This window comes from Glandiceps talaboti, chromosome 7 (assembly GCF_964340395.1).
Source record: "Glandiceps talaboti chromosome 7, keGlaTala1.1, whole genome shotgun sequence".
Taxonomy (NCBI): Eukaryota; Metazoa; Hemichordata; class Enteropneusta; family Spengelidae; genus Glandiceps; species Glandiceps talaboti.
Window position 1 is genome coordinate 27,250,081 of NC_135555.1, and position 13,027 is coordinate 27,263,107.

The window sequence follows — 13,027 nt, forward strand, 5'->3', positions numbered from 1 at the left end:
TAGCAACCATGTCCATGCCCATAGCAACAGCCAGATGGTGCATTTCATGAAGATAAGTGGGATTCTTAGACAAGTGAACAAACATTCAAAAAATGTATGCAAATATGCCTAGCAACAAGACCACACCCATAAAAACAGCCAAAATAACATCAGGGATTCATATACAAGTGAATGAACATTCAAAAAATGTATGGATATATATCTAGGAATATGACCATGCCCATAGCAGCAACCAAATGATCATGTATATTGCAAAGATAACAACAGCTGGATAGGCAACTACATAATCATTCAGCAAATATCTAGCATGGGTCAGCATGTGGGTAAACATTATTAAAAACTGTACAGTTGTGCTACAACACCATTGGCGCTATTATTAAAAACTGTACAGTTGTGCTACAACACCATTGCCGTTATTTTATGTTAGTTACATCATTAAACCATTTTAGAATAAATATAAAGTAACAAATGTTTGTAGTAGGATTCTAAATATATTTTTCATTTCATTGAAAGTATTAACATGTAGGATATGACTAACAAAGAAGTTTTTGTTGTTCTCCCACACCCATTTATAGGATTATTGTAGGTATATTTGAAATATAACATTGTAATGAAATGAGTTACTTGTGTCAACATATCATATTACACTCATCTGACCTGTTTGGATTCATGTCCTTGTTCATTGCTTTTTTTAGGTGTAGAATTTGGAGCCCGTATGATAACAATTGATGGTAAACAGATAAAACTTCAGATTTGGGACACAGTAAGTATCATTTAATTTGTCTTTGACCATTAATATGACTAGAAATGGAACAAACTTGTCAATAAACATCACTTTAAATCGATTTATTGTTAATAGAAAATACTTTTATTAAAAAGAAATATTTGTTAATTTTATTTAATAATGGAAATTTGTACTCGCAGAGTCAAAAAAATTTCTTTGAAGTGAATCCCAAATTTTCACTTACATCTCATCAGCCTTCTCAAGGGTGTAATATGGCGTAGAATGCCTGCCAATATTCAAAAATGCAATACTGCAATGACTATATGCAATACTGCAATGACTACCGTTAAATCTGTATTTGAAGCTGCGGTTTTAATTAAAATTATGCAAATTTACAGCTTTAGAAATGTCGCTGAAGTCGGGGTGCGTCTTTAATTACAAAGTTTACCGAGAATCGAAAAGTGGGTGTGGCGATTTTTACGATCAGAAACCATGATACATACAGAAAAATAGTCTTTATCACCAGCTTTTTTAGTTTTGGTGGGTAATGTTGTGATTACGGTTTGTGGTATCTCTTTTTGGAGGATGTGGTGGCCCTGAAAAGGGCTGTTTAGTTTGGGTATATACGCTCGGGTATATACACGGTACAAGTGTATCATACCGGTTACATTACTGTGCCTCGAGTTTAGAAACCGAGGAAGTCTTCATTGTCATCGTTGTCGCTGTCAAAGATATCGGCAATAAGATTGGCGAGTTCATCACTGTCTTCGTCATCGGTCTCCAAGTCTTTGTAAATCAGATAGTCTTAGGTGCCGTCAAGGTTATTTGAAATGCCACACTTGAGGAATGACCATTTCTCTGCTCGGTGGTCTTCGCTTGCCACTGGGAGTATACTCGGCATCACCGTCTTTCATCCAGTCATCCCAACTGTCACGAACGGAACCTTTGACTGGCTTGTTCACGCCAACATCGAGCGGCTGAAGTAGTGGTGTAAGACCACCTGGTATTACTGCGATGTCAACGTTGCGGGAGCGGAGTTCTGCTTTCACGGCCGTGGTGATATGTACTGAGCACGAGTCCCATATCAGTAACCGTCTTCTTTCATCATTCAGACGAGGAAACATATGTCGAATATATTCAAGACAGCCTGTAAAAAGAAAGAACATATCGGAGTCATTTTTGATCTTTAAACAATCTATTTTGTAGAGGGTTATTTTGTAGACAGTTCTTTCAAACTGTCAGAATCTATCACGTTACAGGGGAGCTAAAATGTAAACAGATGTAAACAAAACGTCATTGCTCAGTGTGGAAGTATCATGAACTGCGCAGGAAAATTATAATATTCAATGTTGAATTCTCTACGTCATTACTCAGTTGATTGAAAAAAGACTTGTGCGCTTGTATGACATCATATGTATATTTGCTAATTTTGGCTTTACACGTATGTACTTGTTTACTTGTTGATTATACTAGTACTAAGAAACTAGCAAGATAAAATGCAATTTACCTTTTTCATCGATATAGCCTTTCTCTTGAACTTTCACTTGAAGTTTACCTCGGACAGACAGATGGCTCTGATCACGTTTGCCTTTGAATATGACGATTGGCATTAGCTTGCTCCCATCAGCTGCTACTGTGAAGACGGCGGTGAATCCTTTTTTCTCGGAGCCTGTTGTCTTTATATGCATGGTCTTGGTACCCACACGCTCGAGTGTACGGTCACCTGGCATGTCGAATCTAAGGGGGGTTTCATCCATGTTAAAAATGTCTGACAGTTCATACTTGTGCTTCTCACATAACTGAATGACAAATCTGTGGAAAGCTGTCATTTTTTCTTCAAAATCTTTTGGAAGTTTTTGGCCGATCGATGTTTTCTGACGTGTAGACAAACTGTGGTGTCGCTTGAAACTCTGTAACCATCCATCTGATGCCTTAAATGATGTAACTGTACCGCTTGTCATTCTTCGCGCTTGACGTTGGAGCTGTTTGCCAGTCACATCGTTACCATTTTTTCGCTGAGTGTCTATCCAATTCATCAGTTGGTTATCCATGGCAGTGTCTTTCACGGGTCTACCTGCACCCTGTAGTCATTTTGCAGATTTTGTCATCACGGCCAGTTGATCTTTTTTCTTTAACCAGTCTCTGACTTGTTTTTCATTTAAACCAAAGTGTTCTGCTGTCTTTCGATTGCTGCCAAACTTGGCAGCTTTGGCGACGACCTTTAACTTAAAGGCTGTATCGTAGGCCATGTGGTGACGAGACGATCGTGGAATGTTTTCTTTCGGCATGATAGTATTAGTTGAACTCGTTATACGGTGGTGAAGATTGCAATCGAAGTACTATGATGTTCTCAGTTTTGAAACTAGAGAAGGAGTGATTTTTGGGGAAGAATTTTAGAGATATATAGAGAATTTGTACATTTCATTATCACATTTAGAAATTCATTTTGCTTTGTAGTTATAAGGATTACTACCGCCGCCGCATATCAGTGTTTCATAGTAAAGAACTTCTAAAAAGAATATGTGTGAACCTGCTCTTTTATTAGAAAATGAAAATAGGCATGGTGAAATAGTGACGGCTTTCACACTACTCGTTGGGCTCCATCAAAAAGAAAGGTGTGAACAATTTCTCCCATTCTATTCATATTTTCAAGAAAGACCACTGAAAAGCGGCACAGTTCACACAACAAGGCGACATCCTCAGTTGACATACTGCCGTCACTATCCCATTGTTTTATTGATGACTGACAGCTCACATCTTTAGCAAAGCAACAAATGATCTAAATTGTCTTGACAGTTGAAAGGCCGCTTGAACAACTCCTTCAAAGAGTCACAGTGCGGCTTCAAATACATACTTTTCATTGTTTCCAAAATCATGCAATGTTGCAGTTTTCAACATTACTGAAGTGGGGTGCGGCTTTAAATCAAATTGCGGCTTCAAATACAGATTTAACGGTATATGCAATACTGCAATGACTACATGCGATAATGCGATGACTACATGCGATATGACTACATGAGATGACTACGTGATATGACTACATGAGATGACTACATGCGATATGACTACATGAGATGACTACATGCGATATGACTACATGAACATGAGATGACTACATGCGATATGACTACATTCTTTAAATCTCCATGAACTCATTTATACATGACATTACACATTTACTTCAACTCTCACTCGATGTAATTCACTTTTTAGACGTAATGTGTCGCATTGACAGTGACGTCTCTGCAGATCTCCATCAGTCATCTGCCGGCTTGTTGATTGATCTCAGCACAAAGGTGTCTGTACCGATCACATTCTTCTTGTGGAAAAAACTTCCATTTTTTATTGGCACTCTAAGTTTATGGTTTTTTTCAACGGAACATTCAAACTAAATAAAAACTAACGTTACCAATATAGCAAGGCAAAATTCTTGCCGTAGTGAATCTGGACACCCACCCGCCAAATGATCGCCCATGGGCAACTTTACGGATGGGCTTGTTTTTCGGAAAACTCTGGTATATAGAATGTGAAATGTATGTTTCACCCAGAATGGGTGTCTGGCTGTACATATGCACTGGAAAAAAATGTAGCAGAAACACTCACATGAAAAAAAATAACAAGGGGACCAGAAGCTAACCGATATGTATGAACAACCACTAATATGTTGATAAACTACCTGAGTCGGATTTACCAAATGCTCCTCCCAGATAAGGGACAATATCAAAATCAAACACACCGTACTTACACGTCCTCATGAGTAGTGATGATTACCTCTTCGTAGCTGAGATGTACTACGTGAAACAGGAGATAATGAGGTGTTCAAGTTAGTGAATAACTGACAATAGATAATCAGTGCACTTTTCTTTGTTTCTCGTAAATATGTCTTTTAGCGTAGATACACATAATTTTTTTTATTGCCAACACACAATAGATAGTGATTCTCACCTTCCATGTTTCCAATGATGACATCGTCTTCTATCGTAGTTGGTCATAGTTTGTCATAATTTACGATTGTCAAGGAAAACCACGTACTCCAGCCAGTAATGTGCTGATGAAACTAGTACTGTACATGTTCTTATGAGTGCAAGTTCTTGGCGATATTCATCAAAAAACAATTAGATATGCACAAAATCAAAGTTTCAATATACAATGTACATGACTGTATGTAGAAACTGCATCGATTCGAAATTTATTGTGATGGACGCATGAACGTAATATTGTAACAGTCCTGGGTTAGCAGTAAATCTTTGAGGAAGATTATCGTACAATTGAGTGAGTCTCAAAGCATCAATTGCAGTTAGACTTTGTTTTTTGCACGGTCGACAAACTAACACTACAACTTCAACTTACAAGCTCACGCTTGGCGGCCATGGTAGGGCCAAGAAATGCTGTTGAATTTCCGGGTTGCGGAAGTGCAGTTTTGACATTTATATCATCGATAAATGAGATTTGTTTTATATATTCTAAACAACAACTAATTTTTTTATGTTTCTCAGTACAGTAACATTCCTAAATGATGGGGTTGAGTTGAGAAATCACACTGTTCGGCAACATGTGGCGTGACGTCGGTAGATAAACATAGAGACGCAAGTGATGAACGTATTCAGTTATTCGTAACGTGAAATTTCATTATATAAATCAGTCAAATCAAACTATATATTAATGCGAGATAAGCTTTAGTTTTTAATTTGTTTTTTTGACAATGTTCGAATTCAACTGACGAATCTGCGACTCGAATCTAACGCGATCAATGCACCACCGTTCACCAGCCAGACGAAAATGGTCGACATGTTTGTTGACTTGCCGAGAAATGCACAAGGAACTTGTGAGGCAGTCCGAATAAATAGATATAAAATCGGACGTTTTTATATCTTCTTCAAGGTATTTTTAGGTAAGACATGTTAGGTAAACACCTGAATATATCTGAAACACTTAGTTGACTAGCCGACTACACTAATGCCATAGAAGGCATTGAATGAATAACACTGAAAAAAGTAAGCGTGAAACTGATTTGCACAGGAAAGAAAATCTTTTTGTTTCGTGATTTTTTCACATTGAAGACCGCGTAAATGATCGTAGTTTGGGCTCATGAATAACAGACAATAGGTGTTTACTTTTTATTGTCTACAACCTAAAGTACATGAATATGAGTCGAGACTTATGAATATTCACTGTAGTACATAGTAACTACTGATAGCTACTCGTCACTACTCATTAGGATACGTAATTACGATGTTTTTGATTTTGATTTCGCTCCTAAAGAAACTTATTCTGTTGCACATGCGCAAACCTACTCCCGTAGTGTGGGCACCTAGCCTGGTTGCACCTTGGACTTTACACTCCAAAACTACTCAGCAGTTCGATCTGAAATGTGGTTGGAACATTCTTAACCCTTATGATGCCATAGACTTTCCATGCAAATGACCCCCTAGGCCAAGGACTTTTTATGCTGCACACAGTTGTACACTATGTTTTGATAGTGATCATTTTACACCAAAACAGGTGGGATATAGTCTCATCTATAAGTATATCAATAATTATGAAATTTTGAATTTCAATTTACATTAATGTATGGTCAGTAACTTGACCAAAGAATTGGGGAAAATTGGTATAAAACACTCGTTTTTGGTCAAAAAAGCATGTGAAATTTAGTTTTTTGATAAATACAACGGTTACAATTGGAAATTAGCTGTAAAAATTAATAGACAGATGGGTGTTGGGTAAAATATTTATCATAAAATCAACAAGTACTGTCCATCGATGTTTACAGTAAATGCAAACAAATTTGCATATTTCATATATACATATATTGCATACATATAAGTCTACAGATAGCAGCATAATGATATGTCTCATGGACGATTATATCCAACACTTCGTCTGTTAACAAAAATCTGACAAAAGACAATGATGTAGATTCTGTCGTAAACCAACCCTGGAGTAATCTTATGGCATTGCCGTGGCATCTGTGGTTTGTCATCGGCAGGATCGCTTTACCCGCCATTATTGACGACATCAGTCCAAAAGTCGAAGTTATCGGGAGGGTTTTTCGATACATTCTAGTAGGACAAAATTTATTTCCTCAAACCCATAAAATTCTTCATCATCATCGCTATCACTGTCTAGAAAGTGTCGAGCGAAAAACTCTCTGTCTTCCGGGTTCACTTTGTTCAATATATCAACATAATGTCAAAGACATCAATAACATCAATATTCATAGCAGCCACCATATTAGGCATTGCTAGGTAGGCGCTATTTGCATTCGGCGGCAAAAAACTGAAAGAAATCGAACATGTGACTGTTTCCCGCCTGAATAATTTGATAATAAGATAACATCGTGTACATCATTACTTATTTTGGCCTAAGGGCGAGATAGTGATAAGCCATTACAATAATAATAATAATAATATTTAATTCTTATAGCGCATTACATAATTGCATAAAAATCTTGATGCGCTTCACATGATAAAAATACACATTATATGATTGGAGAATAAAAAAATAAACTATAAAAACGGTTTAATTAAACTGACACATTGTGTCAATCATGAATGAAATACTTTCATTGAGCTATGCTGGAAAAATATGCTTTTCGAAAGAGGTGTGTTTTAACTTGTGCTTTGAAAGTAGACGGAGAAGGTGCATTGCGGATAGACGAATTCAGAGAGTTCCACAGCCTAGGAGCAGCGACTGAAAAAGCGCGTTTGCCATAATGCTCCTGGACATAGCGCAGTTCGAAAAGTTTCATCGCAACTGCAGAACGTGTTAATCTTTCTGGCCTGACGACAGTGAGAAGATCTGACATATAAGTTGGTGCTTGACCATGAAGACATTTGTATGTGAACATAAGAACCTCAAACTCAATTCGGTGGATGCAAGTGTGAATCTCGGAGGACAGGCGTTATGTGTTCATATTTCCTAGCGCAAGTGAGGCGGCAGAGTTCTGTATACATTGTAAGTGGTTAATATGATAGTCAGGAAGATGGATATACAGGCTATTACAATAGTCAAGACATGATGTTAAGAAAGCATAAATCAGTCTTTCAGTAGTTGTGCGATCTAAAACATTACGGATACGACCAATGCGACTTAAAATAAATGAAGCTGACTTGCAGACTTGTGAAACTTGACTATGTGATAAAACAACACTGTCAAAATAAAACCCAAGATTCCTCACAACGGCAGATGGAGTTCCAATAAATGTTTGTGAGGTCTGAAATTTGAATGCAAATGAATCAGTTCTGTTTTACTGTCATTCAGGACTAGTTTATTCAAGACCGTCCATTCACGAATCTCATCTACACAGGCCTTGATCAGTAATTTAGAATATTCGGCTCTTTTACAGGTTAGATATACTTCTGTGTTGTCAGTGTACATGATGAAACTGAGTGAGTGTTTTTCCATGATGTCCTCAAGGGGAGCGCAATACAACGTCACTTTATTGATAGCATATGCAAATTACTCTGTTGTCGTTGATATCAATGACGTGGCCTAGAGTGTGGAAGTGCTACGTTGCGGATATCAATGACGCGGCGTCACAAGGGTTAATAGGTGTTTAGATTAAGAATTGTTCATGACATGATGATCCTGTCAGTGATATACGAAGTAGGTATTAAAATGTGTCTTTTTGGTCAAAAAAGTTTAATTCCAAAACTATTGAACAGATTAGGCTGAAATTTGGTTAGAACATCTACAGGGTTTTTATATTAGGAATTGTTCATGACTTGATCATCCAATCAGTGATACACAAAGTAGGGCTAAAAATGTGTTGTTTTGGTCAAAAACCTATAATTGCAAAATTATTGACCAGATCGGGTTGAAATATGATGGAATGTTCTTTTTTTAGTGTAGTTTAGATTAAGAATTGTTATATGCAGATTAGGTCTAAAAATATGTCTTTTTTGTCAAAAATATAGTTACAAAACTACTAAGCAGATTGGGCTGAAATTTAATGGGGATGCATCTGGTGAAGCTGTATTCATAACGTGATGATCCGAGCAGATTAGGTCTAAAAATCTCAATTTTGGTCAGAACTTATATCTTGAAACTACATGGTGAATGGGTTGAAACTTGGTGGGAATGTTTCTGGAGGTATTTATACTGAAGTTATTGTTGAAACCATTTTGATACCATTGGCCCTAGCAGCCATGACCACACCCTTAGCAACAGTGAATGACAATGCATATTACAAAGGTAACAGGGATGGGTAGGTAAGGAACTAAAGATTCAAAAAATGTATGCAGATATGCCCAGCAACAGGACCATGCCCATAGCAACAGCTAAATGATGGTTTATATTGCAAAGATGAAAAGTGGGAAGGGTAGACAAGTTAATTAAGATTCCAAAAATGTATGGAAAATATCCCAAGCAACAAGACCATGTCCATAGCAACAGCCAAATGCAGTTGTGCTACAACACCCTTGGCACTATTTTTATATAGCTCTTTCCTACTGTGTGCCCAAAGTGCTTTACAATTTTTACCCCAGGGACGGATCTATAGTGGCACAATGCCCCTTCATACTTATTCACTCCCTGGGGAGTGTACAATCCATTGCAGCCTTTATAAGCGCATAGGATTAAAATATTCACATTGCAACCTCTATTCTACCAGGTCCCAAATTATACAGCTGGGTTGACTGAGGCACAGTCATGGTTCAAATCTTGCCCAAGGACTTTAGCCACTCAGAAACAAATGGCAGCGAAGGGGCTTGAATCTACATCCTGTAGATTCCAAGCCAGCCACTCTAACCATTCACCTATCATGACTCCACATAACACAGTCTTCACTTATTAGTGGCGTACAGGTTGAGATATATCAGATATTTGTAGGCCCATGGTACACAGTCCCCACTTAATAGTGACTGACAGGTGGATATATCAGATATTTGTAGGCCCTGACTCCTTAATTCAGATGACTGCCATGTGACTCAAATTCGGTCATGTTGTGTGGATCTCCTAAACAAAATGTTTGGTCTAAAGTGTTGAATATATTATCAGTGAATTGAAATCTTGCATGAATTCTTGGATCTTTTGTCCCATAGATGGATATTATATACAGCCTGTTGCATGGTAGTGTTCACTAGTCCTGTTTGATTCAACCACACAAAAACCAATAACAAACTGCACATGCTACACTGTAAGATAGCAAGATTGAAGGAATACATTTTCTTGCTACATACTGTCTGAAAGGAACTAATGTGCCACTATGTAGACATCAAAACTTTGGTGCCCACGTGTCTGCATCTAGTTACAGTACTTTTAGGTGATCTATTTCATTTAGGTTAAATGTAGCATTTTGTAAAACTATATACAACACAATCTTTGATTGCAGCTGTAATGAAATATACATCAGAGGTTTGTATTTTGTGATCTAACCAAGGGCATGAGGCAACAATTCTGGTGTCTATAACAATATTGAATAACGTGAAAGTAGACAACATCAACAAGTTCCGTCAAGTTCTTGTTTATCATTAGTTCAGTATCTTGAATCACTAATTAATATCTAATTATAATACACAGAGAAACACATATATTTAACTCGAATCGCGCTGGAATACAAATAGAATATACGGGACGCTGCTGTGGCGTGTACTGATTGAATAGCGCCCCCAACGGTCATAGAATTTACTTCTCTGTCTTATCGCGAGATCGAATGCTTCGAATCTTGGAATTTGAAAATTCAACCGCCACGAGTTCAGCATTTGCTCAATTTGCTCATTTGCTAAAGAAGAAAAGGTAGGACACTTTGGTGTTCTTTTTCGTCGTAAGCTTGAAACCACATCGCCCTCGTTCACGGACGCTTTCTGTTTCGGGCAAACTTACGAGTATTTGTTTACTCAGTCAAATGATGTTGTTACGTTTTCTCTTTCATGCAAAGGTATATTTTGAAAGAGACAAAGATATGACGACTAATGTTTAAAGATTATTTTTATGTAATTTTATGAAAATAATATAGACCGGAATTGACTGTGTGTTCGAGCCTACTGCAACTCTACGGCACCAAATATTGATTAAACCAAGATATTATCAATTGTGTTTTTGTTTATATCCCTTGCAAAAGTTTTGGAGCTTCAGCTCATATAATATGCTGTTTCGGCAATCTGTTTTACTGTCCCGCAAACGCCACAATGTACTGCAACATGCGAAATATATATCTCACCACAAGAGGGCAGCAGGTGGTACCAAGCTTTGAGAGAAAATTCACATTGTCGATTTGAAGTGTCCTGATTGGTTTATTCGATGCTGTGTCCTACCCTCTGTATTACAAGTTTAAAGCAAGGAATACGTTTGAGCTTGAGCACGCCAAGCAGCGGAGCGCGTCAGCTGTCGCGAGCGCACTAAGCATCGATTTTGCACCATGTCTATCCGTATACCAGAAAGTGTACAAGTACACACATATAATCCCTGGCCTTATACCCAAAATAACAAATATGTGTAGACGGGTATAATGAATAAAGAAGTAAGTATGTAAATGTGACTCATAGCTAACGTGGGCCTTTATTACCTGTATGACATCATTATCATTTTCGAGTTTCACCAGAATTGTTGCCTCATGCCCCTGATCTAACTACTTTTCATTGCTATCTGTATTTCTTCAGTAAACTTCTAGATTCTCTGCTTCATAATGGCATACAAGCCTGGGGCCATATCCATTGCAAAGAGACCTGAGATTATAACATTGATTCCAGGTCATTAAACTAGGAGTCTACTAAGACTAGAAGTTACTGCTATAATGTGTGGTTTTTTTTCCCACCAGGCTGGTCAAGAGTCGTTCCGTTCAATTACCAGGTCTTATTACCGTGGAGCTGCTGGTGCTCTACTTGTATATGACATCACAAGGTATGTAAACTGGTACTTTACTTGTGTATGACATCACAAGGTATGTAAACTGGTATTTTACTTGTGTATGACATCACATGGTATGTAAACTGGTACTTTACTTGTGTATGACATCACATGGTATGTAAACTGGTATTTTACTTGTGTATGACATCACAAGGTATGTAAACTGGTACTTTACTTGTGTATGACATCACATGGTATGTAAACTGGTATTTTACTTGTGTATGACATCACAAGGTATGTAAACTGGTACTTTACTTGTGTATGACATCACATGGTATGTAAACTGGTATTTTACTTGTGTATGACATCACAAGGTATGTAAACTGGTACTTTACTTGTGTATGACATCACATGGTATGTAAACTGGTACTTTACTTGTGTATGACATCACATGGTATGTAAACTGGTACTTTACTTGTGTATGACATCACAAGGTATGTAAACTGGTACTTTACTTGTGTATGACATCACATGGTATGTAAACTGATACTTGTGTATGACATCACAAGGTATGTCAACTGATTCTTGTATGACATAACATGGTATGTAAACAGATACTTTACTTGTGTATGACATCACAAGATATGCAATAGTTATTACAGCAGTAGCCTTACAGGGAGGTGGTGATCACATGGTAGTTGTCATCCATACCGTTTGTTCAGAAGTTTATACTACATTGATTCCACCACGTCAATGGGTCTCCAATATCATCGTCCCACTCCCAAAGAAAGTTGACCTCTCTCTGATGACCAACTATCGAGGCATATCACTCATGTCTATAGGTGCAAAGATTTATAACAAGATCCTCCTAAATCAAATCTGACCACATGCTGACCCACTGCTGACAAGAAACCAGGCTGTCTTCAGACCCAGACACAGCTGTGCTCAGCAGATACATTCTGAGATGAATAATGGAAGGTTTCAGGGAATACCAGCTCTCCTTGACTGTCATTTTTACCGCCCGTAAGGGTACAGGAGGTATTAAAATACGAATGTCTGTCTGTCTGTGTGTCTGTGTGTCTGTCTGTCTGTGTCATCATTTTCTAAAATTCACCTGGCTCAATTGTTATGAAATTTGAAATATATAATCTTTAGGGTAATAGCTAGACCTGATTAGGTTTTCAGCCAGATAGGTTAATGTTTAATTAGAGAAATTTGCATATTAATGAAATCAAATAATTAAGCAATATCTTAAGACTGCATACTTCAATTTCAATATAATTTAGTATATTCTTTATAACAACATACATTTGTCCTATAAAATTTGATGATGTACCTTACAGCGTTAACAAATAATTTGCATAATTAATTATTTTTGGTAATTAGGCTATATCTTAAGAATGCATACTTCATATTCAACATAATTTAGTACATACGTTAACCATAAGAAAACACATATGTCCTGTAAAGTTAGTTGATGTACCTTACAGTGTTAATGAATAATTTGCATAATTAATG

General features: G+C 37.3%; 1 protein-coding gene across 1 annotated transcript in view; it reads left to right on the forward strand.

Annotated features, from left to right (window-relative positions):
* LOC144438285 (ras-related protein Rab-2A) overlaps positions 1–13,027 on the forward strand; it is a 38,694-nt gene that overhangs the window by 14,389 nt on the left and 11,278 nt on the right. The window contains exons 3-4 of the mRNA XM_078127339.1: positions 696–763; positions 11,481–11,563. Coding sequence (XP_077983465.1) covers positions 696–763; positions 11,481–11,563 — 151 coding nt within the window. The remainder of the gene's footprint in view (positions 1–695; positions 764–11,480; positions 11,564–13,027) is intronic.